Raw genomic sequence first — 25,392 nt, forward strand, 5'->3', positions numbered from 1 at the left:
TTAGAGTGAAGTGTTTATTTAGTACAGCGAAAGCCTACTAACAGTTATTCGGACACTGTCTCGAGACGTTCTGCTGCCAATTTCTACACTCTAGCTTTGATAGGTCAGAAACTGCATCAGAGCTTGAAGTTGCCTGATCTCACTTGAGATACTCGCTTTCTACATTCACCTCATTGCCCCCAAACTCAGCTTCGGTTCCCTGCCCTCAAGCACCGCCCCAACCCACCCCTTCGCCCGCTTAACCAGCAGGTCATTCTCGCAGAAGTCAATCGCAATAAGTATATCCCGCTGCTTCTGTTGGCTTTCGTAAACTTCTAACCACCGCGGCTCCACGCGCTGCATCTCCTCGAAGAAAAATTCGCGCAACCGTGTCTTCTGATATGCCTCTATTCTCTCAAGGTACAGCGCATCTGGCGAAGACTCATGGTCCGGAACATCGTTGAGCACTTGTCCTTTGAGTAATTGCGGGATCTGTTTGGCTTGGAAGAGAGGTGCGAATGCAACGCATTCCCAATCTACGATGCTGACAAGTGAGCCGTCAGGGGATACGAGAATGTTGGAAGAGGAAATTTCGCGGTTTGAGAGTATAGTTTGTTCATGGCTTGCGGGCATGAGGTGTGGAGCGATGGTTCGGATACCAGATAGCACGGTTTGAATGTCTTCATAGTGCTCGAGATCGTCTTCATCAGTAAGATCGAGTCTGCTGGCGAAGTGTTGCGCCAGCTGGATACGCGCGTGGATGTAGTCCTGAGTGCTGGTGAAGGGGCCGCGTGAGATGTCGAGTTTGATATTGTCGTTCTTGAAGAAGGGCGGTAGGACCGTTTCGCCGACGACGAAGTTGTGGGCGTCATTTAATGATTCCTTACCGCGTTGCTCGGGATCTGAGAGACGGAGACTGCCGATGCTGAAGAGCTCGATGCGGAAAAGCTGGGCCATGAAGTCTGCAACTTGCATGACGAGCAAGCCTTTCTTGAGCCATGACATCTCTTGCCATACCTCATGAAGTGATTGCGCTTCTACGCGCTCCATCAGGATCCATTCGAAGCCCAGCTCGCTGTGCAAATCGTCGTCATGCGCAAAAACGGTAGGTACTGGGATGTTTGTCTTTTCTCAAATGAAAGCAAGGGTCGCGACTTCGCTCTTCGTCTTGACTCTAGGTGCTACCGGCAAGCTAACGCGAAAGATATAGCGCCCTTGTGTGCACTCAATAGTGTAGAGCTTGTTGAATGCACCTTCGGCAAAAAATGACACATCGGGGACTTCGTTTTCTAGTTTGAGATGTCGCACAGCGAGCGCCTTGATGATTTCGATAGCGGGCTCCGTGGTCCAGATCGGCTCGCAGCTGAAGAGCTCCTCCTCCCACTTTAGTCCGGGTTGCTCAATGTTACGCAAGTTTGACGCCATGACCATGATGATTTGGCGATGTGGTTGAGTTGTGAAATGCTGGTTACGAAGGGGAGGAGCAGAGGGGGCGTGTTGAAGAGGCAAGCGCGGTTATGAGCAAGCGGTGCTGTGAAAACCGACAATATGTCTCCACAATGTCGCATTCACGGGCTGTAGAAGGCAGGCTCCCAATATCGACTCCAGGCAGTCGCTGCCCCGAATTCACAATAACCCTCACGATAACTTAACGCCCTTTTCAAGCGGGTTCACAACAGCTCACTGCACTCTCATCAGCAAGCTCTCAACCTAACTTGAAAGCAGTTACATCTACCTCTCACACCGCCAGGAATCATGGACAAGACACGTAAGGCTATGCTCGCTTTCATCGAAGACATTCCCAATTCCAAGCTCGAGGGCGGCATCGGCGGTTCCACAATCTACACTGACAACCGCAACTTCCGACTGGACAACCATGGTGTAAGTTGCAATTTCCTTTCCAAAACTACCAATACATGCTAACATATCAACCAGACTACTACAGCCAAGGACGGTAAGCCAGCCATGCTCAACATCCAGATGCAGATCAACAACCGCCCCAAGATGACGTCTCCAGCCGATGTTGCTCCTTCCGTGGCTAGGATTGCTATACCTGTTATGGCATCTTGTTCGGCCGAGAAGATCAAGGCGGAACTTGAGAAGAGTCTCATTGAGCATGACGAGAAGACGCGCCAGTACTAGGGGCACTGACTGTACTTAGTAGACATGATTTAGGTGTCCTTCGCACGGTGAAGCACCGCACTCAGCCACTTTCTTCTGAGACAGGCTCCAAGAATGCGCGATGTCGATTTGAGCTTGTTCATGGTTCTTCTTCATCTTCGCCTTTTCCTCTTCAGCATTACATGGCGCCATATACCAGGTCAATTACAATGAACTAAATTACTCACGATCAGCCTAGCGTTTCGTCATGAAGACCAACTCGTCATAACATTGAATGGACGTTATCGTACACAAAATCTGCTGAATACCTTGTCATGTGACTGGTCGCACAGTGCTTGGTCGCCGACATTGCACTGACGTTGTGAAAATCTGCTGACATAGTGACGTCTAATCAGATTCGAAAGACCACGCTCTAGGCTCTACTTTCGCAACTATCTCGGTCGTTTGCGTTGTAGATCTGTGTAGTCTCCGCGGCCTCTCAGAAACACAGTATGCATTGCATTGACCATACCCATGGTGAGTGGTAGGCCGGAGCAAGTAATGTGTGATCTTCCTGGCGTGATGTAGGGACAGCATCCTAGCTGCCTTGCAAACAATGGTGACGTGCTTGGCTTGAGTAAGGCCGGAGTCCAATGGCGCCGATCACTTAGCAAGACCGTATAGTTCTGTTGGTGTTGAGGATAGACGAGATCGTGAACTTTACGTCTAAGTGGGGCTCCATAGGGTACTTTTGCCAAGCCGTCCGCATGAGTGTCGGTGTTGAACAGCAGTTCGGTTGACAAGAACATAAATTGTAGCCCATATTGGTGTCTATGCGAGCGTTTGGCGATGTACGTGTCGACCCCGGGGAGGGCCGGCCAGTTCCAGGGTCTTGGAACGCATGAACGTTCCTGAACAGGCATGCCTTACCTATACCTCCAGCATCCGGTGGTCTACATCAAGAGCACTCGACACCATCTAGGGCCACGGAAGCAATGTGTCAAATCCTGCGACGCTCGCGTGTTCTTGTGTAATATGGTGCATGTTGTGTTGTGTTGCACATTTGAATCATCATGCCAGGAGAAGATAGCCAAAGACGTATGAAGAGGTGCAAGCGGCTGGATATGTTCAGGAAACTCGGGTCAGAGATTCGGCGCTCATCCGTTGCAGTGCACTGTGGACGAGGAAGCGCTACCGACGTGCTGCACCATCAGGCTACGGATGATGTTGTTTCTCAAGGCTGGTGGCAGTACGTTGTGTGCCAAGACGAGTCGAGGCAGAGAGATCGCCGCCAATGAAGAGTGGTTCAGGGAAATCCCTAGCGGAACCCGTTTGATGGTCGCGGGAGACGCGCACAGTGGCTCCCGGTAACTTAGCTCGTCGGTCGGAATCCGGAGAGGCAACGTCCATCGCTGTCGCTACAACCCCGAACAGCTGGTCCGACAAAGTCAAATGAAATTGGCGATAGTTGATCACCGTGTGAGGAAATAGAGGATCCGCGGGGGCATACCGGTAGTATCCATGGCTTGGCACCATGGACATGGTTGGACTGGCACCGTGAAGCACGAGCCGTCGCCAAACCACGGCTGCAGGCTAGGATCAGGCTGGGGACACAACACCACGCCGTAGTCGCGATGGCCTCTGTCGCAGGGCGGAGTTGATGGCATCGGTGGCATCGTCTTGGACCGTCTCAGCCCGTGTCATGCGCTGGGGATGACGGAAGTGGGCGCGCATCGAGAACAGAGAAGGTGCAGCGAAGAAGCGGACTAAACAAGCCATGTGCAGCCGTGCATGTAGACAAGCGCTCGTCGACGTTAGCTGCGTCTGCGGTGTTGCAGTCGCATGAGTAAGGGCGTCTGCAAGTCGTGTGTTGTCTGCACCCAAGTAGCTGCTATACTGCGGGTCTGTATACGTACGTCGGAGGCATGGCAGTGTGCTGGCAGTGTCTCGAAGGCGCACTCAGTGAGAGAGCCGCAATAACGGGGGAGCGCCCCAATGCGACAAGCTGAGACGAGCCTGAAGCCACTCGGACGATAAATTTAGCTGGGAGTCTCATTTCACTCTCCCAGGAGACAGCCAATCAGCGTGGACTGGCCGTCCAATCAGCGTTGCGAGGACAGGGCACCCCAGTCGACACGCGAACGATTAGCCCGCTCTAGCTGCCGACGGCCTCGTTCGCGCAGCTCCCCCCAGTGGAATCTTCCCTTTCACCCTCAAGCCGTCGCAGCTTCCCACCCATTACGCTCTTTTTTTGCTGTTGTGACCGCGCCAGACCTCTTTCCTTTCTTAGACCGTCCTCTTTAACCGATACGGTCCCCCAATTGTAATCACTCTTGCCCCCATCCAGCGCGAATTAGGACCCGTCCAGCTATCGCGAATGGACTCTTGAATCTTCGCGTCTGCTGCTGGCCGTATCGTCCTCGACGACGCTGCCATCCCCGGCCTCGCACCTAATACAGCCTATCGACAAGACATCTGGCACGCATCCGACCGGCTTCCCAATCCACCATGCGCCCATGCCAGAGTACCAACCGTCTTCGCGACCATGAACAGCATGACTGCTGCCAATCCGACCGTCTTCCCCGTCGCCAGAAGCAAAGTCACGCCAAGACGAAGACGGCTGCTTTCCTCACTGTCCTTGCCGCGTCTCTACCCGTATCAATGGCCCAGCAGAACTGCGTCTCCCTGCGTGGTTCAACGACATGTCCAGCATTTAGCGGAGCATCAATCAACACGGCCTTGACCGGCGACTAGTACGTGCTTCTCAACGTACTGTCTTGCCTTGTCGCTAACAGCAGTGCTTCAGCCCCTTCTTATCATTCGTGAACGATGTGCAGTCTTTTGACGACCGCCTACGCAACTACATCGCGACGTCCTATGCGCAAAGACAGTCAGTCTACCCATGACCTAGGCCTGACCAACCACGTGGAGACTAACCTTCTGCAGATATCAGAATATCTTGGGATGCTCGAGCGTCAATTTAACAAACACAACCGCACTCTATGCCCGATACACCACGACCGTCTTGTGCAACGCAATAGTACAGAGTTCCAGACAGTCGTGTGGATCGAGTGGCTCCAACGCGACACCGCTCTGCGCCGGTGCTTGTGTATGTTCTACTACCCTACTCAGTTCCAACTTTTCTGACTCAATATAGGCCGACTTTGCCATCAGTGAACAGGTCATCGTTTCAAGTCCGGAGCTGTGCGGTAGACCCGGAAACAATGCCATCCCCCAGATCCGCTCCGACTTTGCTCGCTGCTCGAACCCTGCCGAGGCGCTTAGCGGAAACTGCATCACTGCGGTACAAAATGAGCCCACTGAATGCGGGTACCAGGGTAACCTGCGCGGACTTTGCATGTTCTGTGCTGACAGTACTATCAACTCGACCGACTCGTGCTGCGTGACAGCTAACGTTGAGAGCCGTTGCGCGAATGTCAATCTCCCAACTACCGTTTCGATGCCGCCCCTGTTCCCGTCAAGCACGTCGTCCAGTGTGCCATCAGCTAGCGGTAGCGCCGGACAAGGAACCTCTCGGTCTGGACTCTCTGGTGGCGCCATAGCAGGCATTGTTCTTGGATCCATTCTCGGTGCTGCCCTGATCCTAGCTGCCGTCATCTTCTGCTGCATCAGGATGAGGAAGAACAAGCCCAACCCGGCCGATAGCATCTTCAACACACCATCACCAACGCGCCAATCTCTCAAGGGACCCCCTCCTCCCATGGCCTATGGAGGTGATGGTCAACGCCCCCCTTCCATTGTACCTGGAGCTCGCGTCCAGCGCATGGCAGCTCTTGAAGGCTCCACTTCATCTGGTGAACCGAGTGAGAGAGGTGTTCTGTCAGCGTTTGGTGGCTCGCAAGTTGGTGCTTACGACTCCCCAGAAACAATCCGGGGCCATCTTGCTGGGGCATTGCCTAGGCGTCAAGGATCTCTGTCGAGCCACTCCGCCCTTGGTTCAAGTACAAACTCGCCTTTGTCTGGCTCTGACCAAGCACGCAACTTCTCTAGTCCGGACGGTGTTGCTTCTGGCCAGTCTGAACAGCTGCAGTTCTTCAAAGATTATTACTCGCAAGATGACATTCATCCCAATGACACAGTTGCAACTCTGTGGGCCTACCAGCCGCGCGCTGGCGACGAGTTTGAACTAGAGCGCGGCGATATGCTCAAGGTTGTCGGTATCTGGGATGACGGTTGGGCAACCGGTGTCAGGATCTCCGAGACGGCTGAGCAGTGGGAAGCACGGAAGTCTGAGCAGCGCGACTCAGGTGTTAGCAACACAACGAGAAGGTCACGTCCAGAAACCGACAGCGAGATCAAAGCATTTCCTCTCGTGTGCGTTTGCTTGCCGCAGCACTGGCGCAAGACGATCGAAGGCGACAGCACAGACACTGGTCGAAGGAGTGGAGGTGATCGACCACCTCCAAGTCCCTAGATTGTTAGCTGTGTTCAATCTATTGACGTTTGCTAGTCATGTCGTCTACTTCAGAGTCGCCGGATACAACACCGCCCCCAAAGCGTATAACGCGCGTCATGTCACGACCTCGATACACGTTGCTAGACCCCAAGAAATCAGGGTCAAGCACGCTGCTCAACTACCCACACAAAAATTAACGCCGCTACGATCATGGCCACGTTTCTTCCAATCGTCGATTTCTTGCATCTGAGACACCCTCAATCCGACTTCTTCGATTTCAGCGGCCCCCAACGTCGACCTCAAACCACGCTCTCACAAAAAAAAGTAATCGAATAATACCACACGAAAGCGAACTCCAACTTCTCACTCGACATAAAAACGGCCGATTCTTTTTCTGCATCGCCTCTTGCTCTGTTCAACTAATACGCTCCTTCGCCGCCTGGTTGCCCGGCCACACGCAACCCACGCTCCTTAACCCACTGATCCTGCCACCACCTCCTGGTATATAATGGCCCGATTGCAGACTTTTGTTCTATACCCCTTGCCGTCTGGGAGCGTGCTACTTAGCGCGCTCGACGACTCGAACCTACTTTTTATTTTCGCTTCCGGTGTGTGTATGTGTGGACGCCGGGCGCAGCGTATGTATATATCACGTGGCTGTGCCGTGCTGTTCAAGGAAATGGGTAATACTGTATCTTGATTATATTTCTATGATATCCTCGTTGTTCAGGGGCTGGGCGGGGCCTGGGTTTGTTGTTCGTTGGGCGTGTTGGCTTGGAGATGAGTGATTGATTGGATTCGAATGGTGGACTTGAACTGGATAGGATAGGACAACAATGGATTTGGATCATTGAAGATGGTTTTTGGAGTTAAACTTGTGATGCATGTGTGTGTGTCGTCGAGAGTTGGTGGCTTGTCGATGAGTACTATTGGTGTTGCCTTGAGGTTCCCACGGCGCAAACGGAGGTTGTTCTCGCGACAATAATGCGTTGTGGTACAGCATGGCGGCCTGAAAGTCTCACATAGCAAACAGCTAACATTCTCTTCCAGTGTTTGGCCTTGTACGCCACTGTTGTTATATCAGGGACATCCTGCACATATAACAAGCATGCTTCTCGCCTTGTCGGAGATTATTTCAGATCATCATACATACCTACCCATATAGCCGCGACGCAAGCGTCTACTAGCATATCGCTACCTCCTTATCATATCAGACCCACACGGCCATGAAACAGATTCCCGAATCCACGCAACACACGCGTTGCCAGTATCCGAGCACGCACGTACACGCATCGAGAATTCGGAAAGTTTATGTCATTATTTTTTTCGTCGGATCACGTATCCTGAAAATCTCCACATACTCATTGCCTCCTAACCACACCTCACTAATTCCATGAAGCTATCCAGCCCCACCCTATGACGCTCTCCCCTTCCTCCTCCCCTTCCCACCCCCCTCGCCCTCCCTCCGATGCCACTCCTCAATCTCGCGCCTCACGCCCTCCCTATATTCCTTGTACCGCTCACTGCCCTCTTCCAGCAGCTCCTTACAATGGCCCGAGCGCCTCAAATGGCGCTTCAGATTCTCCCAGCGACAATCGGGTTTAAACGTGCATCCGGGCTGTGGACAGCGGTAGGGCCGCAGCGTCTGGTGCGTGCGCTCGTGTTTGCTCAGGTTACTCGAGTCCGCGCAGGTGAAGTCGCAGAAGCGGCATTTGTGCGGTTTCTTGCCCTCGTGAAGCGCGGAGATGTGGGTTTGGAGCTGCGTGTGCGTGGTCGTGGTGTAGCCGCAGCGGTCGCACACGTAGGGGCGCTCGCCGGTGTGCGTGCGCTCGTGGTTGTCTTTGGCTTGGTTGGTGGCGAAGGTTTTGCTACACGAAGGGAAACTGCATGCGTAGGGGCGGTAGCCGGCGTGGCCGAGGAGGTGGCGCGAGAGCTTGGAGCGCTGCTTGAAGTCCTTGGAGCAGGCGTCGCAGCCTTCCCATTGGCAGAAGCAGGCCGTGCAGTTGTCAACGTGCGCAGTCTTGGTGTGTTTATGAAGCGCTTCGGGGGAGGGAAAGGAGGCGAGGCAGAGGATGTTCGGGGCGTGTTGCCTGTGGGTGGTTAGTGATCAGATAGGCTGAAAGTATACGCATGACTTTTGGAGTGGAGTCTACGGCGGAAACCGTGGTGTATAGATTCAGGAGTACGTACCACCTGCACACATGCTGCTGCGAGTCTGATGATTCTCCGTGACCATGGGTAGTACTTTCGGTAGTGCTGCGTACAGCTGACGTAGCTGGGAGCAAGTCGTGTTGCACAGCGGCAGCAAGGAAGTCAAGCTTGCTGGCTCCAAGCATATCTCCGCCTTGGAAGGGTGCAGAAGGGTCGACGTACATCCATGAGTTGTCGTTGAAGCCCATCATGGGAGCGTCAAAGTTATTGCCAAATGGAGTTGCCGACACAGGACTGGTAGGATGACTTGACAAGCCAAAGTCCATGAAGTTATTGGCCAGGCCATTTCCTTGTGTCATGGACGAGTTCCACAGATCTAACTGCCCTGGAGATCCTATCGTGCAGTCCCCACACGCTCGTTTTGGGCCATGGCAGCAGGAGTTATCGATGTGACAGTGGTCGCCTGATACTCCCAAGAAGCAATTCGAGAAGTTGGATGGCCCGGGCGACGGTTCGCTCGTAAATGCGCTTTCTAGAGATGTATAGTTGCTGTGCGACAAGACTGGCGTCGGAGCGCTTGATGCTTGGGTCATAGTATCGCTACTGTTCATGAAGCCATGAGTGTTCGAGAAGCAAGGATAGGATTCGAACGATGCAAGACCGTCATTATGCCCATGATGATAGTCCTCCTGGAAGTGACATGGGGCATGATCGTAGCAGTAGACGGTACCGGTGGTAGTTGGTGCTGTATGAGCGAAGTGACATTCGTTGGTCGGCTCGCCCAGAGGGCAAGGCTGCACCTCACACGCCTGACAGAAGCAAGGCTTTTCGGGGCATGACAGCTTTGTGCAATCTGGGTCGACACAGCCATCACCACACTCCTTTTCTTTTGTATCGCAGTGAGGATCAAAGCAGGCGTCTGGCGTGCTGCACTCATCTTCAGCAGGGCAAGGTACCACGCAGTCTTCGGGACACGGAGCATCTAGATTGCATTCCTGACAGAACTTCTCGAAGCAATCATCTGGAAACTGGCAATCTGCGTCGATAGGGTGCGTTTCAGTGTTGAGATTATGATACGCACCCACCTTTTGGGCCGACGCCCTCCGCTTGGCTGGACGTCCGCCACGGGCCTCTGGGCAGGGCTCCGGGCAATGGTTGCAACACAGGATTGATGGATCGATGTGTTCAGAGCCAACATTGTCCTCCTTAGGTTGTGAGCTTGGGCCCGGGTTTGAGCCTGACGCCGCCGATGTCTCCCTCAAACCTTCGGCATCTCGCTTCGTTCCTGCTATCGCAGGCGGAGAAAACATAGGATTAGTCGTAGTCCAGTAGAAATCGTCGTCTCCAAAGGCTGAATCGTGGTCTGCATAGCTGTCAGCCATGTTGATGTGCTGGTGGTGGGATACCGAGGCAGCCCACAATATGGGAAACGTGAGAGGCACAAAGTCTTGCCCTCGGTCAACAAGGTGCTCGACCGGATTTAGTACATGCGTCCCAGCGATGTCAATGTGTAATTTTGTGATGAACGAGGGCCTACATACATCTATGTCATGAAGCTGACAGCACCCCACAGTTTTTGATGCCCTGGAAGCCTTGTACGTGTAGTTTTGTGAGGAGTCCTGAATCTTCAGTGAAGAGTGAATAGCGGGCCATGACGAGGATCCATCTTCGAGGAATAAGCGAGTCCGCGCCTACTCTGATAGGCCATGCCTTCCGCAAGTGTCAAACCTGTCGGTCACGCCTACCTACAAACAAAGCGTACCCCGGATATCTTCATCACTCTGCCCGTTCTTCAGTCGCGGCTAAAACGTCGTTGAAGATAGTCAGGAACTGTCAACCCCACTTGCAGCGTGGCTGACTCGATCGGTATCTGACTTGGGCAGCCGAGACATGCGCCGCGTTTGTCGCAACGTCAGCACCATCACTGCGACATTCGCAGCCACGCCGTGGTTCGATTTGGCTCAGCCATGGCCAATACGAAATTACCCTCAGCGGAAATACAATCACCTTTGTTCTTAGGAGTTTGCTGCGCGGACGAAAGCTGGCTGCCAACATAAATTCCCAAGGACCTGGCCCTTGGCACATCCCACCAAACGGCCCATCGGCAACTGAACCCTGACCACGTCGTTTTCCCCACCACGAGGCTGCGCCCTCTCCGCGTCGTCACCTCCGCCCTTCTCCCATTCGCTTCAGCCACACCAACACCACCACGACCCCAGACTTCCACTCTGACCATCTCCCATCGCATTGTTAGGTGGAAGCAATGGGTAATCTCTGTGGAAAACAGTCAAGCGACAACTTTGAGGGTCAAGGTCGGACCCTAGGTTCTGCGCCCGCGCCGGCTACGAAAGCGTCGATTCCGAGCAATGTTGCGCCGAAGAGGACGGTCGGAGGACCACCACGGACGTTAGGAGAGAGTAATGTCGAGAATGATCCAAAGGCGGCGGCTGCAGCGGCTGCAGAGGTATGTATTCTGTTCTCAACTTCAAGATGCGCGCGAACCAGTTACGATGATGTGCGCATGGGCACGAAGCTTGATGTCAGCCGCATAGCTAGGAGCTTCAGTGCAATATGCCTGTAGCACAAGGAATCCTGTCACGACACCTTCTTTCACAAAGTTACCACCTCACTGGAGCTTGTCGCATTGCAATCGGAACGTATACATACTGACACCACCCCCAGGCCCGCAACAACAAAACCACCTCTGGCGATCTCCAAAAGAAGCTCGACGCGCAAAAACGCCAAACAAACAACCAAACGCTGCAACAAGCCGCAGAAGAGAACCGACGAGCGCGCGAAGCAGATCAAGCGACCGAGACGCGGAATTACAACTGAAGAAGCGCGCGCACGGCAGGACGATGTTGTATATATGATGGAGAGAAGAGTTTAGTGCGTATGCAGCACCGGGAAAGAGAAAGTTTACTTCGCAATTTGGCATGGTGTTTGGGCGTTATAGACGGGAGATCTGCGTCTATGGATCTTCAATACAGTTTGCGGTATCGGACCGTATGCATAACCCGTCAGGTATCATGAATCATAATCTCATCTAATCGTACACCATACATCGTCTCCTGTCTCGTTACACACGTCATCCTCTCTCCATCTAACAGATCCTCTCATGCGGCTCCCTCCACGGCACGCCCAAGACTTCAAAAATCTTCTTCTCACTCCTTCCCTCCACAAGCACACCCTCGTTCAACTTCTCCCCTCGTCGCCCTCTCTCGACATCCTTGTACAGCCCCTTCTGATTTAGTCGCATATTCTTCTTGCGCGCAAGCAACCTTATACTCCTGTTGAAGATGTCGTTGCCAGTGAAGTAGATGAGCGCCGCGCCCATTTCTTCTTCTGGAACAAGAAGCAAATCCATGCGTCGCCAAACTTTCGACGTCTGGAGGCAAGACGCGCCGTGCCATTTGGTACCCGTGGGATCGTTGGAGCGTGAAGTTGCCAGTGAAGCTTTCAGGAAGCCGGCGCTGAATAGCTGAGGAACGAGGGAATCGAAGACGACAGTGCGCAGCATAGATAGTGAGGCGCCGGGACATGTTATGAGCATATCGATATCGCCAGAGTCATTTGCACCGCGGCGATAACTGCCCATTATTGTTGCGCTGAACTCTGGATCGATCTGGGCGAGCGCAGCTTTGACAGCAGCGCCGTGAGCTTCAACTTCAGAGCGCGGGATGCGTGTGTTGAAGTCGTTGTAGTGCTCCAATCCAACTCTGTGACTGTCTGTCAGCTTGGCTTTGGTTTCTAGATCCTCGAGGGTACGGTAGCCGGCTTGGATCCATTTGTTGGCTTGGACGAGACCAGCGCCGTAGACACCGAGAAAGAGGCGCAGGACCGAGTCGAGCGGGTCATCCTTAGTACTGTCTAGTTTGCGGAGACGGTCTGTGAGTACAATTTCTTCGATCTTGTCGGCGAGGCGCTGTCCAATGAAGGGCAAGGCAGCGGCTTGTTTGGACGTGACAATCTTGGTCGTCTGTTTCTTCAGTGTAGTGATACCCTTGCGGTAAGCTATTGTGCGCCATTGATCCTGCATCTTGTCGTAATGCTTGCACATTTCATCCAAGATCTGTATCGTGCGGGCGTTGGGGTTGTCAGAAGAATAGCCATTGCTGCCCGGATCCATACACTGGAAGGTGTTCAGATTCAACCCCTTGCCTCTCAATGCAGAAGCTTTTGAAACGAAGACCGGCGTTTTACGAGACTTTCGATTCGTCTCAGAAGGCTCTTCGTCAGAACCTTCGTCGTCGTCCTCATCTACGGGGGTCGGAGGTGGTGAATCTGCGTCTTCGTCGTCTAGAGGCAGGTGGGCAAGTGCCATTGTCTCTTTGATAGCTTGTGACAAGGCATCGTTGAAACGGTCAGGTGCACTAGGGACATTGCGTATGTGCTCCGCAGGGTCTGAGGAGGGTACAATGAAGCTGTCCTCTACGATATCGCTATCCGATGAGCTCGGAGGTGCTTCTGCTGCTGGCCGCGATGACGGTATACTCTCTTCTGTTGGTGGAGAGTCTGTCTTCTGTGTTCCTTGAGCCGCTATCTGGTGTCTCGAAGATTTGATCTTCAGCGAGACTTGCGAAGGATCTGACGGCTGTGACGGCTCTTCGGCTTGGAAGGACTGACTACGCACAGGCGCGCCTTTGATCGCAAACCTCACAGCATTAGGGTCCAGAAGTGTGCCAAACTCTATGCACTGAGGTACATATGGATCGAATTTGACAAGAGCAAGTCGTCTCTGACGAGAACTTAGCGATGAAAGACAGTGGTGTCAGGGTGAAACTCACAGAGAAGCCAGCCTTGTTAAGGTGCCGCAATAGTTGGCTGTACGTATAGCTTGCATCGTCAAGCATGATGTGGGTGACATCGTCCCTCCACCGGTTCACCCAGGCAGCTCCGAGCTGAATTACCTTGTGGATGCGCGTTCGCCGTGCCATGCTGATATCATCGTTGGGATAGAAGTAGACAATCTTGCCCTTGAGCAGTTGCTTGTGCTCCGGCTCAAGTTTGATATTGCCTGCTGGTTTGACATTCTTCCCGTTCTTCAGCTCTCGAGGTATCGTGCCGATTTGCTTGTAGAAGGGAGTCTGATCTAGGGCTGGCATGTCCGGAAGTGAGGCAACCCGCTTCAGTTTGCTCGTACCTTCAACGGTGGCTGATACACCACTTCGTGGCTTGGTGACGGGGAAACTCTTTGTTAATTCCGCCTCAGGCGCAGTGGAGGACCGGACCAGATTAAGACCTGATTCTCGCGTGACTGTGCGATGCTTTGTAGTATGCGCCTCGAATGCAACTCGTCGCTCTTTGGGCGTTGGCCCGAGGAAACTGCTCCTTGCTTTATCCGAAGTAGGAGGAGGCATTGCTTTTGAGTCTTCCAATGCGCGGTCGACCACGCCAGGGCTATTGTTCGAGAAGTCTCGCTCATCATCAGACAGGTCCAGCAAGGCCTGTGCCTCGAAGTATGCTTCTTTCGATGCGATGTCGTTGTCTGACATCCCGGAGGTTTTCTGTGAGGTGATTACCTTGACCTACAAGTATACGTAGAATATGCTCATGCGTAACGCTAAGGTAAAGTAAGCTCCCTAGGTAAGTCGATCGAGCCAATCGGACGCTGTTGGCGCGGTTAATCAAGATGGTTCAATGACCCAGGGTGAGTATGCGGAACAATTCTCAGGATATCTGATTTCCATTTATACTGCGAGGTTGATGTCTAGACCGGGGCGTTTCGCAGCCAGCAGCTGGTGTGATCAACTTTGTGGTACATCGCCGAGGCAGCAGCGCGTGCAAGAACATCCATGCACGTATCCGTATCCAGTGACGACGCGAAAGCGCGCGAAAGCACGTGCGGCATTACTTGTCTAGCCGCATTAGTACTAGTTTTGACAGCTCACGTATACACCGACAACTTTTTGGGGCATGAGCTCATCCACCACAACACAACATGTTACAGCCTAGGATAGCCGTTCCGCTGCGGCGCACAATTATCGAGACATCGTCAGCATGTTTTCGCCCCAGAACTCGCACTCCGCATCGCACAATCATCAAACGAATATCTACAAGAAGCTTCACCTCCGCACGCTGCTTATACCTGCCTGTACCCGAACCCAAGCCCACCGAAATCGAACCAACACCCGAGCCCAAAGATGAGGATATATTCATACCAAAGCCGCTCGGTCGGCCGATTGGCTTCCGAGAGCCACCACAAGCTGGTGAAAATGTTGGAAATGTGAAAGTCAAGAAAGACTACACAGGCATGACATTCAAAGAGCGCAATCTGGAGAAGCGCAAGGATCTCGTAGAGAGATGGGGCACAAATTACTTCCGCGACTTCAAGAACATTCGCAAGTATCGATCCGGCAAAACGTTCATGGCAAACCCGCGCATCTTCAAGAGCGAGGCGGCATTATATTTCCCGAACCTACACGGCGACACACTGGCACAGAAGGGTGCGGATACAACGGACGTCTTAAAAGGAAAGATATCCGTGGTGAACGTGTATAGCAGTCAGTGGGGAGAGACACAGGCGCAGACGTTTACTGGCAAGAAGACGAACACTGCACTACATCAGTTGTTGGCACAGAGCCCGCACGTCGTCCAGATGGTCGACGTCAACATTGAAGAGAACACCATGAAGGCTTGGATCATTGCATTGTTCCAATGGCGATTACGTAGAATGAAGCCAAAAGAGGATTGGGGTAAATACTTCGTGGTCAAGAGTGGTGTCAGCGAAAAGATACGAGAGACAATTGGTCTCTTGAATGGACGAGTTGGATACGTCTATCTCGTGGATCAAGACTGCAAGATAAGGTGGGCAGGAAGCGGTAATGCGGAGGGAACTGAGATGGACGACATGAACCGAGGTGTCGCAAAATTGATTGCTGAGGCGATCTGAGGCCGCTCTTCAAGATTTGTAGATAGATGATACTTGTACAATAATACCCCGAGGCTTAAACGCCCTACGCAGAACATGCCAACGAAAATCATGAGGATATCCTACCCGCTCAAACTCCTAAATGATAATTGCCCAAGTCGCATAATGCCAGATGTAAATTCAAAGTGTTTCCAAGAGACTCAGTTTCATCTGAACCATAGCAGCATGAGGAAGCAGAAGGCGATGAAGCTTGCTAGAATGATTCCATCCCTTCTCTTCTTGGACCCGATTCGGCCCATGAGGCTGTTGATGCCCGGCACCTGGCTTGCTGCGCCTACGATCCTTCTGTTGATGTTCGCCAGTGTCTCCCGTTGCACGCTAAAGTTCTCTTGCACAGCATAGGCCTGGCTGAGCACTGAGTCTGTAACATTGTGTGTGTTATCAATGCGCCGTCGTTCATCCAGCATGTAGTCTGCTTCCGCCTGAGCTGGGTTCGCGGATCGGTATGCGTTGATGTCTGATCGGACATTGGAAAGCAGATTCGCTCGATTGCGTGCATCGGTTATGGTTGACTTGAGGCGGGCAAGTTCGCGTCGGTGGTCTGCAAGTACTTCACGATGTCTTGCAAGGTTGTTTTGCTTCACTGCGGAAGAGCCATGTGTGGACTCGGAGTCCAGAAGTCGTGATAGTTGACCAACGAGGCCATCTCTCTAACCACCATGTCAGTCGGAGATGCGGCGAGGTAAACATGGCCATGTACCTGTTCGAGCACTTCGTTGAGTCGTGTCTCTACCCGTAGCTCCTCCTCTGATGGTTTCGCGGGTATATTTGGGGTCGCTCCGAACTGTGAATACGTGTGGAATAGTGTCTCTGTCTACCCTCCCTCATCAGTATGCGACACTCAAGGCCGATAACTCCGCCTAGAGGTATACAGGGCACTGACTTGCTGCTCGAGTGTGCGCGCTTGTTGGCGCAGTTGCGCCCATCCGCCTCCTGTTGAAGACATGTCAAAGCTTTGTTGCAAGGAAAAGTGTAGGCAGCAGCAATGCTTCTTGATGTTCTGGCAAGATGCGGTCGCACCTGCCCTGCCCTGGCCGCCGACGTAGGGCAGCCAAGGCGCTAAGCCTCAAAGTCCGGAAGCGAGGCGCCGAGCTGCCGACACACATCGAGCGAATTTACCAACCTCGAAAGTTAACCGCAGACGACACGCGAGACCCCATCCACATCACCCGGACCTACTAACATACAGTCAAGATGGTACGTCGAGACTCTCTTTTGCGATTTTGAATTGGAAGATTTGTCGCGCGGCTTTGCAGGAGCGATCGGTGGAGGGGTCAGACAATTGCTCCTCATTGCTAGTGCTGCCGCCGCAAATCTTGAATTGTACATTAATGATGAGAGTGTATACTGACATGATGCCATAGTCTACCCAGTCCAAAGTCGTACGTTCGCCCTCGATCATACCGTCCGTTTCGCCCGATTGATTACTCACAACCGCTGCAGAAGACCGCCCAGCTGTGGAACAAGTCCAAGGAGGACCTCGCGAGCCAGCTCGCTGACCTCAAGTCGTACGTCGAGGAATCTGGCACACATGAAGGAACCGCATACTGACGGGTTGCAGCGAGTTGATCCAGCTCAGGACTGCCAAGGTCGCCGGAGGCTCCAACACCAAGCTCACCCGCATTCACGACGTCCGCAAGGGTATCGCCAAGGTCCTCACCGTCATCAACGCCAACCAGCGCGCACAGCTTAGGTTGTTCTACAAGGGCAAGAAGTATGTCTAGATGTCCCTCACAAATGGAGTCGCAATGTCTAACAAACTCTAGGTACACTCCCCTCGACCTCCGATCCAAGCAGACCCGCGCCATCCGCCGAAGACTCACCAAGCACGAGGCTTCGCTCGTCACCGAGAAGCAGAAGAAGAAGCAGACACACTTCCCCCAGCGAAAGTACGCCGTCAAGGCATAAATGTGCTTTAGCGGAGGTGTTCTCTCTCTTTCTTTGTCTCACGAAGCATTGCATTGCCGGGGCTTTTCCAGCTAGCGACTCACCAATGTACCCTTAGTCACCATACCAAACGGCGAATGGAGATGGGAGGTGAAGTGGCGGGAACGGACAGGGCGATCTTCTAACGGAAATGGGTTGGCGTCCAAGTCAAGATCAATATGAATCAAAAAGTTCAGACAAGCAAATTTTGGAAGCCTGATGAGACGTGAATGATAATGTTTGAATCTGAACTTGCGTGTAATGCGCATGAGCACGCGAGTCACCCAGGATCAAAACTAGTGGTTGTAACTTGAGATGATACAAGAAGACAAGCTTGACTTTCTGTTCATATAAACTTGTGGGACTTTTTGTTTGCAGCCAAGACACGACTACTAAGTTAACACCTGCATCTAGGATACCAGTCTAGGACCTTGTAGCCCACTCGCTATACATACTCAAGTCCTCCACCCGGACACCTTCCATCTCTTCCCTGATGCCAATGACGCCTACCTTTCCAATCTTGACGCCATCACCCTCATCTTCGACTTTATACGATTTGAGTGATTGCTTGAGTCCAGCAATGACCTCTTCTTTATCCTCTACTAGGAGCACGATTGCATCATACCCACCAGCTCCAGGTACCACACCACCAACAACACCATTCAGCTTGGAGCAGTGATCCAGCAACTTCGTCTGCTGCGGTGGTTCGATCGGCACCTTTGATGCAACGCTCATCTGGCGAATCAGTTTCCTGTTCCCCTCAATGATTTCCCCCAACTTGGCATAGTCCGTTGAACCCGAGTCCGCAGTCGCAAGTCTCGTGAGCTCCGCAGCCAACGCCTCATTTCCCTTTTGCAACTCGCCCCAAATCTGATCCGCCTCTTCTTGATTCTCCCCTCGCCACTTGAGGACCTGCTTCACCATGCCCGGCGTTTCACTGCCACAGTCGACATCGCACATGACCAAGCGTAGACCCTTGGGCATCTTAATAGCCGCCTTGTGGATCTCCGTGTCCCATTTCGGACCCTCGACAAGCTCCTTCAGCGCAGTAGCGAACCCCGGACTTCCTGGCGCTGGCAGGGCGCTCAGCAGACTCGGTGAGAAGCGCTTGTACAGACAAGATCCATAGACGGCACTCGCAATGTCAAATCCACTTCCCACTTTACCCTGTGCCTGGCAATGACTTGCCTGGCTCAAGTTATGCAGGACCCGCAATCCTTCATCAGTACTGACATCCCACTTGTCCTTGGGCAGGTAGAAGCCCAGGACTGCGGCGGTGAAACTGGTTACTAGAGCGGCAGACGATCCGAGACCGGTCTTGTGGGCGTCTTTCAGGCTGACGTTGAAGTCGAGGAAACGGCTAGCGTTGCGCTGGGAGCCGGGGTTGGAGTAGTAGGCCTGGTCGGCGAGGATACGGATGGAGGAGGAAGCGATGCGTTGGTTGGGCTGGAGGGTCCAGATGTAGGTGAGGGCGTAGGTTAGGGCGGTTTCGATGAAGGGGTTTTTGGAGGCGGAGATGGATTGCTGGTGGCCGCTGTGATGCTAGGTTAGATCTTCGATGAAAGACATCCCTCCAGAAGTCATGTCCGTGGGGTTTCGTGGTACGTCTTGGATAATCGACGTAATGAGAGCTGACTTGGGCGATGAAATCTGAAGATGAGGAATGACATTGCAAAGCACAAAGGCCCGTGAAAGTGTAAAAGTATGGTCTGTGAGTGGTCGGTGATGTTTGATATGATTGGATGGTCACACTGTGGCATTGCCGGATTGGGAAAGAAGTGTAAGAGACATAAGGCGTGAGCGAAGAAGCAAGGAAGTGGCGACCGAAAGAGGCATCAAAGTTTGGAGTCGAGACCATTGAGAGCGAATGGAAAGCGATTGACTACTTACACACTCAGCTGTGTCACCGATATGCCTGCATCTTGACCTTGCGACCTGTAGCCATACTCCCAAATAGCTTCATTGAACTGTGGGCTCGTAACCACAATCTCACTGATAGTGACACCAGCCTTCGTCTGAATAGGCTCGACTACGGTATGGATTCGCGCATCTAAGCTGAACACCAAGGCAGTGTACTTTCGGTCGAGCACCAGATATCCGCCGGCGACGAACACCTTTGCCGGACAAGAGGCGGCGTTCGGCTTTAGCGGCGCCTCCATCAGGCTGTAGGAGATCGGAGATTGAGTGGTAGCGAGACTGAAGTGAGTGGATTATTAAGACTGTAGGGATGTCCAGTCGGGCAACAACACGCTTTGGAACGATGGAGGGGTCTTGTGATGATGGTGATGATCTGTGCGAGGGCAGTTCCTCGCGAGTGCGCGATATGGGTCCTGCAGCGATTCAGTGCACCCATGCATGCTGCACCTCTGCCAGCGGCGCATTATCTTAGAGTAGACTTGGTCACAGCAAATCTTCTTGCAACAGCTCTGCGATCTCGATCAGCGAAGAAGCTGCGACGTTCACTTAGGTCACGTGCATGCGCGATAATTGAATTCGATCGCCAGCCACGCTCATTTACCAACGTCGAGCTCGCCGCATCGCACATCACTCCCAGGCCAGTCCTAACGTCGTGAATTTGCCCATCAGGTGCTGCCTTCTATGCCCCTTCAGTACAAGCTCCAGGCGGGGTGCAGCCGTCTTTTTCTCGTCGCGCCGACTGACTCATCGAAGTCGTCGAGGCCGACCATGGTCCGCCCTAGCCAGCTCGGTGACAACAGTCTCGCCGCGCCGACGAGCTAACTAGCAGCGACTCCTATTCGCGCGGAGACGCAGGCATGTTCCCCGGGAGGACACGTTTAGGGGGCGTTTGGCGAGCTGAGCCACAGGATGCGGACGGCTGTCCGACAATTTTTCGCATCCGAATTCCGCGCCCAAGTTAGCGTGTGGTCCCGTCTAACAATTCATGACGACGACGAAGCTCTGCCTGCTCGAACCTTCCCTCTGCCATCCGCTAGCAAATCGCCCTCGAGGCTCATATCTACAATTCAGGCCACAGCGAGCCTTTTCTTCTCCCTCACTTTCAAGTCTTCTGCTACCAGCCATCTCGAGTCACACCGCACAGGAGTACTCGAAGCTTGCACGGCTTCATAACACCTCACTGTCCGAGCATTCCTCACCTCTCAAAGCGCGTTCGTTTGACGGCCATCGTCAAATGAACCTGCAGCATCATCGCGCCTTGAGAATACCCGTACGTACCCTTGCGTGATATTACCCTCACACCTCCACGACGAACCGGCGCACGCGAGTCTTATTGTTGCTGCCTAGGCTCAAAAGTTGTTCGGACAACCACGAATCTGAGGCTTGGCTGCGAGCTCCAATACATTCTTACGTGTCGCGTCTTCTTGAAATCAATTACGCGTTCGAAGGCGAACCATTTCTGACCCAATACAGTCTCACCCTTCCCACTTGAAGGGTTCCTCCATCTCCTAAATGGTCTTCAAGAGCTTCCATCTCGCGCGTCAGAGTCTTGCGAAAGGCTTCACCCACGGTTACGCCCAAAGTGTTGTCGCCGGTGTCCAGACAACCAACCCTCTCGCCTCCCTTCAACATGACCGTTTCCGCAAAGGTCTAAAGAACCAGCATGCACTTGCTTCCACCTCCACGACCGCTGCCATCAAGGCTCTCAATGCCAATGCGCAGGAACACTCAGACTCCGGCCTAGTCGCATACTACACAGCATGGCAGAAGAACCAGCGGAGCGAGGACAAGGACTGGTCGCAGTTCCAGTTCCGCAAGCTCATTGAGTGGGACCCCAAGAGCTCTCCCAAGGTCACTCTCGAAGCAAAGGACAACAACCTCGCTATCGAAGATGTAGCTGAGCCTGTTCCCACCCGCGCTGTCGTCAATCGCGCATATAGCACAAGCCAAGTGGACGACTTTAAGAAGGCCATCGGCAACGAAGAGTCGGAGAAGATTGCACTTGCGCGAGTGGATGAGGCTATTGCGCAAGAGGCGGCAAAGATCAAGGCAGACAATGTGGCGGCGCAGTCGGTGGAAGAGGCGGAATCAGCCATTGAAGAGGACCGGCCAGAGTCACCGGCCACCATTGCCGACACTCTCGTCAACTCCACCACCCTGAGCCGCACCGATTCTACCATCGCGGCCAGCCCCATCGATGTACATGAAATCACCGACGCATACACAACAGAACTTCAGAGGCTTGCTGAGAATCGCAAGTATGCTGAAGTGCCTGCTGTATTCGAGGCGCTGCTCCATTCAGGAGTTCAGCCATCAGTGGCTGCATACAACATCCTTCTCAGCGCCGCAATTCAGCTCCCACGCGCAAAGCACCAGGTCGTACCTAAGGCTCTGGATGTATACTCGGACATGCTCCGTCGACGCGTCGTTCCCGATACCGCCACCTACACTGCCCTTATCGAGCTTCTCTCTGTGCGTTCTCTAGAAGTTGTTTCGTTGAAACAGAGCTTCGAGGAGAAGCGTCTGCGATATGGTGGAATGGAAGAGGAGGGCCGGTTCATGCTCCAGTCAAATGAGACCGACTATGCCATTCTAACCGAAGATGGTTCACTATCTGTCGCTGTCAAGCTCTTCGATGCCGCTGTGAACGTGGAGTCTGGCCGTACCTTTTCCGAGAAGACCTATCGTCTTCTAGTCACTGCCTGTGCTGAGGGCGAGCGCGTAGAGGACATGGTCCGCATCTATTCGCACATGGAGTCGCGCAGCGTAACACCTGCAGCAGACATGTTTGTGCCAATGATCCACGCTTTCGGAAAGTCTGGTGACCTCAGGAGTGCCGTAGAGTGCTACGACGAGTACAAGGCTCTCGCGGTATCTAACGACAATGGAGAGATCCAACTTGCTCGCAAGGACAACGATGTTTACGCCGCTCTCGTCAAGGCCTATACCGTCTGCGATCGCATTGAGGGAGGACAGAAATTCCTTTCCAAGATTGAGAGCGCCCTGGCAACACCACAGGACCTCACTTCTCTTCGTGACATCGTTGGCCTAAAGTCTTTCCTGCCAGAATGGTTGAAGAACGGTTCTTTCCAGGAGGCATTTGTGCACGCCAACGAAGTCCTCAGCCCACAAGCTCGCCATATCGCCATGGCCGCCATCTGCATCAAGGCCGCGGACCGTGATTCTATCGAGATTGCGAGCGAGGCATTCGATGATCTGCCTGCCGAGAGCGATCTGTCTCGCCCAGCAATGGCAATGGGCGCTATGCATATCCGCGCGGGGAACATTGAGGCTGCGGAGCTCTTCTGGAGGATGCTTGAGCTATCGCCTACCAAGCCAGACTTTATTGAGCCTACCGCGATGCATAGCATTGCGCTAATTGGCAGTGGTCACGCCGAGCGCGGACTACGCCAGTGTCGCCAGATGTTCGCACGCATCCGCGACTCCCAATCCGCTATCAACCAGAACAAGATGGAGATCGTCGAACAGATCGACGAGGCTATCGAGGTTATGGGTCACTTCATGATGAAGCGTGGCATCTTCCTTCCGCCGCGGGCCAGCATGGAGCTGATGTGGACGATGATCGAGAATGGTGGCCTAGTCACCCCAGTTGCTCACCACCTACTCACTGGTATGGGACCTGAGGCCATCGCTCTTTTGAGCTTCGAAGACATTACTCTCCTAATGCAAGTCCAATCTGGAATTATCCTCCAGGGTGCGGAAGTCGATCCTGCTCACGCTGCTCGATTTGCCCATTTGCTCGAAGTTATTACTGCGACTGGCGCGCCTGTCAACAAGACCACGTCTAGCCTTGTCGAGAAAGTCCTTGCCACTCTCGATCGTGGTGATCTCCAACACCGATGGTACAGCTACAAGCATCCCGCGCCTGAGCCAATGTACTCACCTGCGACGTTCGGAAACTACCCAGTTCAGGCGCCTATGGCACCTGCAGCGCCCACTTTTGAGGACCAGCACGACCCATACGCTGCCTCAACTGACAACAAGGGATCTGTCGTCATCACCGAACTGCTTGAGAAGACCCATGGTAGATCTGCGTCTCACCTCAACGAGGCCTTGATGAAGTTCAAGAACATGCGACGAGCTGGCCGACACCCCCGCTTCTTCACCTACGCAAAGCTTATTACTGCTGCCGCTAAGGAAGACCGGCTGAACCTGGCTCACGATATCCTCAACCTGGCCAAGCAGGATGTGCCTCTCCTGCCTCAGTACCGCATTGTCCGGTACGGCTGGGTCACTATCCTCGATGCCATGGTCGCTGCATCTCTGACATGCGGCCAGCGTGATCTTGCCGCCCGTTACCATCAGGACTTGCTCGACATGGGTGCAGCACCTACCGCCAACACTTTCGGTCTCTACATCACCACGCTCAAGGAGTCAACCAAGACTTTCGATGAAGCCACCGAGGCTGTCAAGATCTTCCTCCGAGCCAAGGCCGAAGGCGTTGAGCCGTCGTCCTTCCTCTACAACGCTTTGATCGGCAAACTTGGCAAGGCCCGCCGTATTGATGACTGTCTTTTCTACTTCTCGGAAATGCGCAACCTTGGTATTCGTCCCACTTCAGTCACTTATGGTACCATCGTCAACGCGTTGTGCCGGGTCAGCGACGAGAAGTTTGCCGAGGAGCTTTTCGAGGAGATGGAGACCATGCCCAACTACAAGCCTCGTCCTGCACCTTACCACAGCATGATGCAATTCTTCCTGACCACCAAGCGTGACCGTAGCAAGGTTCTCTCTTACTATGAGCGCATGCGTGCGAAGCGCATCGAGCCCACCACCCATACCTACAAGCTTTTGATTGATACCCACGCCACGCTTGAGCCTGTCGATATGGAGGCTGCCGAAAAGGTCCTAGAGCAGGTTCGCAACGCCGGTGCCGTGCCAGAGGCTGTACACTACTCCTCTTTGATCCATGCCAAGGGCTGTGTCCTCCACGACATGGAGGGTGCACGCCGCCTCTTCGACACTGTTCTCGCTGATGCTCGCATTCGCCCACAAGCCTGCCTCTACCAAGCCTTGTTCGAGGCTATGGTTGCCAACCACCAGATTGCCGATACCGAAGCCATCCTCCGCGACATGCGTGCTCGTCACGTTGAGATGACTCCTTACATCGCCAACTCGCTCATCCACGGCTGGGCTCTTACCCACAACATCGAGAAGGCCAAAGCCATCTACGAGTCTGTCCCCGAGACCAAGCGCGAGCCCAGCACCTACGAGGCCATGACCCGCGCCTACATGGCTGTTGAGGACCGCGCTGCAGCTATGACCGTAGTCAACGAGGGTCTTTCCCGCGGCTACCCTGCTGCTGTCGCAGGTAAGATCCTCGAACTTGTCGGTGGTGGACGTGCGCACGGTTCTGAAGTCACTGTTTAATTGCACGTTGACAACTTTCTCTTCTTCTCTGTTCCTTCGGGAGATTTGCACACTACACTTTTTACTTTCGATTGTCCTTTCAGTAACGGCCGAGCAAAAGAATCAGTAAATGCCCCCGCAACTTTCGGACTTGAAACTCCGACAGCACGGCCGGGCTCCATCACATTTTGAGGTTTTACTTGTCGCGTTTCTTTCCAGCGACGGCGTTTGTGTCTAGGTAGATTTCCCTTGCGAGCAAAGATATCCTGCAACAGCGAAGCAGCTGGTTGGTTGGGTTGGCGTAACATGACGGTTGACCTGATTCGAGGTCTCTCTAATGGGCGAGATATGTTTGGCATGGTGTTCCTGTGGCATTGCTTGCGCGGTCGCGTGCTGTACAATATACCCTGGATATACCATCTCCTCTCTAGACGGTTGGTTACGCGGCGGTGAATAGCATCGCAGGTAGATAGTTGCGTATGGAGACACGGTTGTGTGTTGTTGAATCAAACAAATGATACCAATCTTGGTCTTCCTGGTGTCTGTGATGTGCTTGCTTTCTGTTGAGCAGTATGAAGCGTAAGAATGTGGTTCGGGACCA

The 25,392-nt window shown here is 53.3% G+C and overlaps 14 protein-coding genes across 14 annotated transcripts; 6 read left to right on the plus strand and 8 right to left on the minus strand.

The window, feature by feature from the left end:
* Window positions 1-165: 165 nt before the first annotated feature.
* Window positions 166-1,410, minus strand: SNOG_06838 (hypothetical protein; the record flags this gene model as incomplete). Its single annotated transcript, XM_001797147.1, has 2 exons — window positions 166-1,091; window positions 1,233-1,410. 2 exons carry the CDS (start codon window positions 1,408-1,410, stop codon window positions 166-168), a joined length of 1,104 nt encoding a protein of 367 aa, XP_001797199.1.
* Window positions 1,411-1,734: 324 nt separating this feature from the next.
* On the plus strand, window positions 1,735-2,121 carry SNOG_06839 (hypothetical protein; the record flags this gene model as incomplete). Its single annotated transcript, XM_001797148.1, has 2 exons — window positions 1,735-1,860; window positions 1,915-2,121. The coding sequence occupies 2 exons, from the start codon at window positions 1,735-1,737 to the stop codon at window positions 2,119-2,121; spliced, it is 333 nt and encodes a 110-aa protein (XP_001797200.1).
* A 15-nt stretch (window positions 2,122-2,136) lies between these two features.
* Window positions 2,137-2,479, minus strand: SNOG_06840 (hypothetical protein; the record flags this gene model as incomplete). Its single annotated transcript, XM_001797149.1, has 2 exons — window positions 2,137-2,262; window positions 2,459-2,479. 2 exons carry the CDS (start codon window positions 2,477-2,479, stop codon window positions 2,137-2,139), a joined length of 147 nt encoding a protein of 48 aa, XP_001797201.1.
* A 671-nt stretch (window positions 2,480-3,150) lies between these two features.
* SNOG_06841 (hypothetical protein) lies at window positions 3,151-3,621 on the minus strand (the record flags this gene model as incomplete). The annotated part of the gene is made up of 2 exons (XM_001797150.1): window positions 3,151-3,197; window positions 3,333-3,621. 2 exons carry the CDS (start codon window positions 3,619-3,621, stop codon window positions 3,151-3,153), a joined length of 336 nt encoding a protein of 111 aa, XP_001797202.1.
* Window positions 3,622-4,303: 682 nt separating this feature from the next.
* On the plus strand, window positions 4,304-7,351 carry SNOG_06842 (hypothetical protein). The gene is made up of 4 exons (XM_001797151.1): window positions 4,304-4,832; window positions 4,886-4,969; window positions 5,026-5,188; window positions 5,237-7,351. Exons 1-4 carry the CDS (start codon window positions 4,588-4,590, stop codon window positions 6,512-6,514), a joined length of 1,770 nt encoding a protein of 589 aa, XP_001797203.1. The 5' UTR covers window positions 4,304-4,587; the 3' UTR covers window positions 6,515-7,351.
* On the minus strand, window positions 7,197-7,499 carry SNOG_06843 (hypothetical protein; the record flags this gene model as incomplete). Its single annotated transcript, XM_001797152.1, has 2 exons — window positions 7,197-7,240; window positions 7,424-7,499. The coding sequence occupies 2 exons, from the start codon at window positions 7,497-7,499 to the stop codon at window positions 7,197-7,199; spliced, it is 120 nt and encodes a 39-aa protein (XP_001797204.1).
* Window positions 7,500-7,910: 411 nt separating this feature from the next.
* On the minus strand, window positions 7,911-9,006 carry SNOG_06844 (hypothetical protein; the record flags this gene model as incomplete). The annotated part of the gene is made up of 2 exons (XM_001797153.1): window positions 7,911-8,586; window positions 8,687-9,006. 2 exons carry the CDS (start codon window positions 9,004-9,006, stop codon window positions 7,911-7,913), a joined length of 996 nt encoding a protein of 331 aa, XP_001797205.1.
* Window positions 9,007-10,910: 1,904 nt separating this feature from the next.
* Window positions 10,911-11,482, plus strand: SNOG_06845 (hypothetical protein; the record flags this gene model as incomplete). Its single annotated transcript, XM_001797154.1, has 2 exons — window positions 10,911-11,111; window positions 11,330-11,482. 2 exons carry the CDS (start codon window positions 10,911-10,913, stop codon window positions 11,480-11,482), a joined length of 354 nt encoding a protein of 117 aa, XP_001797206.1.
* A 268-nt stretch (window positions 11,483-11,750) lies between these two features.
* Window positions 11,751-14,142, minus strand: SNOG_06846 (hypothetical protein; the record flags this gene model as incomplete). The annotated part of the gene is made up of 2 exons (XM_001797155.1): window positions 11,751-13,343; window positions 13,435-14,142. 2 exons carry the CDS (start codon window positions 14,140-14,142, stop codon window positions 11,751-11,753), a joined length of 2,301 nt encoding a protein of 766 aa, XP_001797207.1.
* A 446-nt stretch (window positions 14,143-14,588) lies between these two features.
* Window positions 14,589-15,539, plus strand: SNOG_06847 (hypothetical protein; the record flags this gene model as incomplete). Its single annotated transcript, XM_001797156.1, has 1 exon — window positions 14,589-15,539. The coding sequence occupies one exon, from the start codon at window positions 14,589-14,591 to the stop codon at window positions 15,537-15,539; it is 951 nt and encodes a 316-aa protein (XP_001797208.1).
* A 185-nt stretch (window positions 15,540-15,724) lies between these two features.
* On the minus strand, window positions 15,725-16,524 carry SNOG_06848 (hypothetical protein; the record flags this gene model as incomplete). The annotated part of the gene is made up of 3 exons (XM_001797157.1): window positions 15,725-16,228; window positions 16,279-16,392; window positions 16,462-16,524. 3 exons carry the CDS (start codon window positions 16,522-16,524, stop codon window positions 15,725-15,727), a joined length of 681 nt encoding a protein of 226 aa, XP_001797209.1.
* A 62-nt stretch (window positions 16,525-16,586) lies between these two features.
* SNOG_06849 (hypothetical protein) lies at window positions 16,587-17,707 on the plus strand (the record flags this gene model as incomplete). The annotated part of the gene is made up of 5 exons (XM_001797158.1): window positions 16,587-16,649; window positions 16,720-16,791; window positions 17,022-17,086; window positions 17,140-17,292; window positions 17,345-17,707. 5 exons carry the CDS (start codon window positions 16,587-16,589, stop codon window positions 17,484-17,486), a joined length of 495 nt encoding a protein of 164 aa, XP_001797210.1. The 3' UTR covers window positions 17,487-17,707.
* Window positions 17,708-17,927: 220 nt separating this feature from the next.
* On the minus strand, window positions 17,928-19,663 carry SNOG_06850 (hypothetical protein; the record flags this gene model as incomplete). Its single annotated transcript, XM_001797159.1, has 2 exons — window positions 17,928-19,038; window positions 19,395-19,663. The coding sequence occupies 2 exons, from the start codon at window positions 19,661-19,663 to the stop codon at window positions 17,928-17,930; spliced, it is 1,380 nt and encodes a 459-aa protein (XP_001797211.1).
* Window positions 19,664-20,556: 893 nt separating this feature from the next.
* On the plus strand, window positions 20,557-25,315 carry SNOG_06851 (hypothetical protein). The gene is made up of 2 exons (XM_001797160.1): window positions 20,557-20,691; window positions 20,895-25,315. The coding sequence occupies exon 2, from the start codon at window positions 20,934-20,936 to the stop codon at window positions 24,810-24,812; it is 3,879 nt and encodes a 1,292-aa protein (XP_001797212.1). The 5' UTR covers window positions 20,557-20,691; window positions 20,895-20,933; the 3' UTR covers window positions 24,813-25,315.
* Window positions 25,316-25,392: the final 77 nt, after the last annotated feature.

Source organism: Parastagonospora nodorum (genome assembly GCF_000146915.1).
Source record: "Parastagonospora nodorum SN15 chromosome Unknown scaffold_10, whole genome shotgun sequence".
Classification (NCBI taxonomy): Eukaryota; Fungi; Ascomycota; class Dothideomycetes; order Pleosporales; family Phaeosphaeriaceae; genus Parastagonospora; species Parastagonospora nodorum.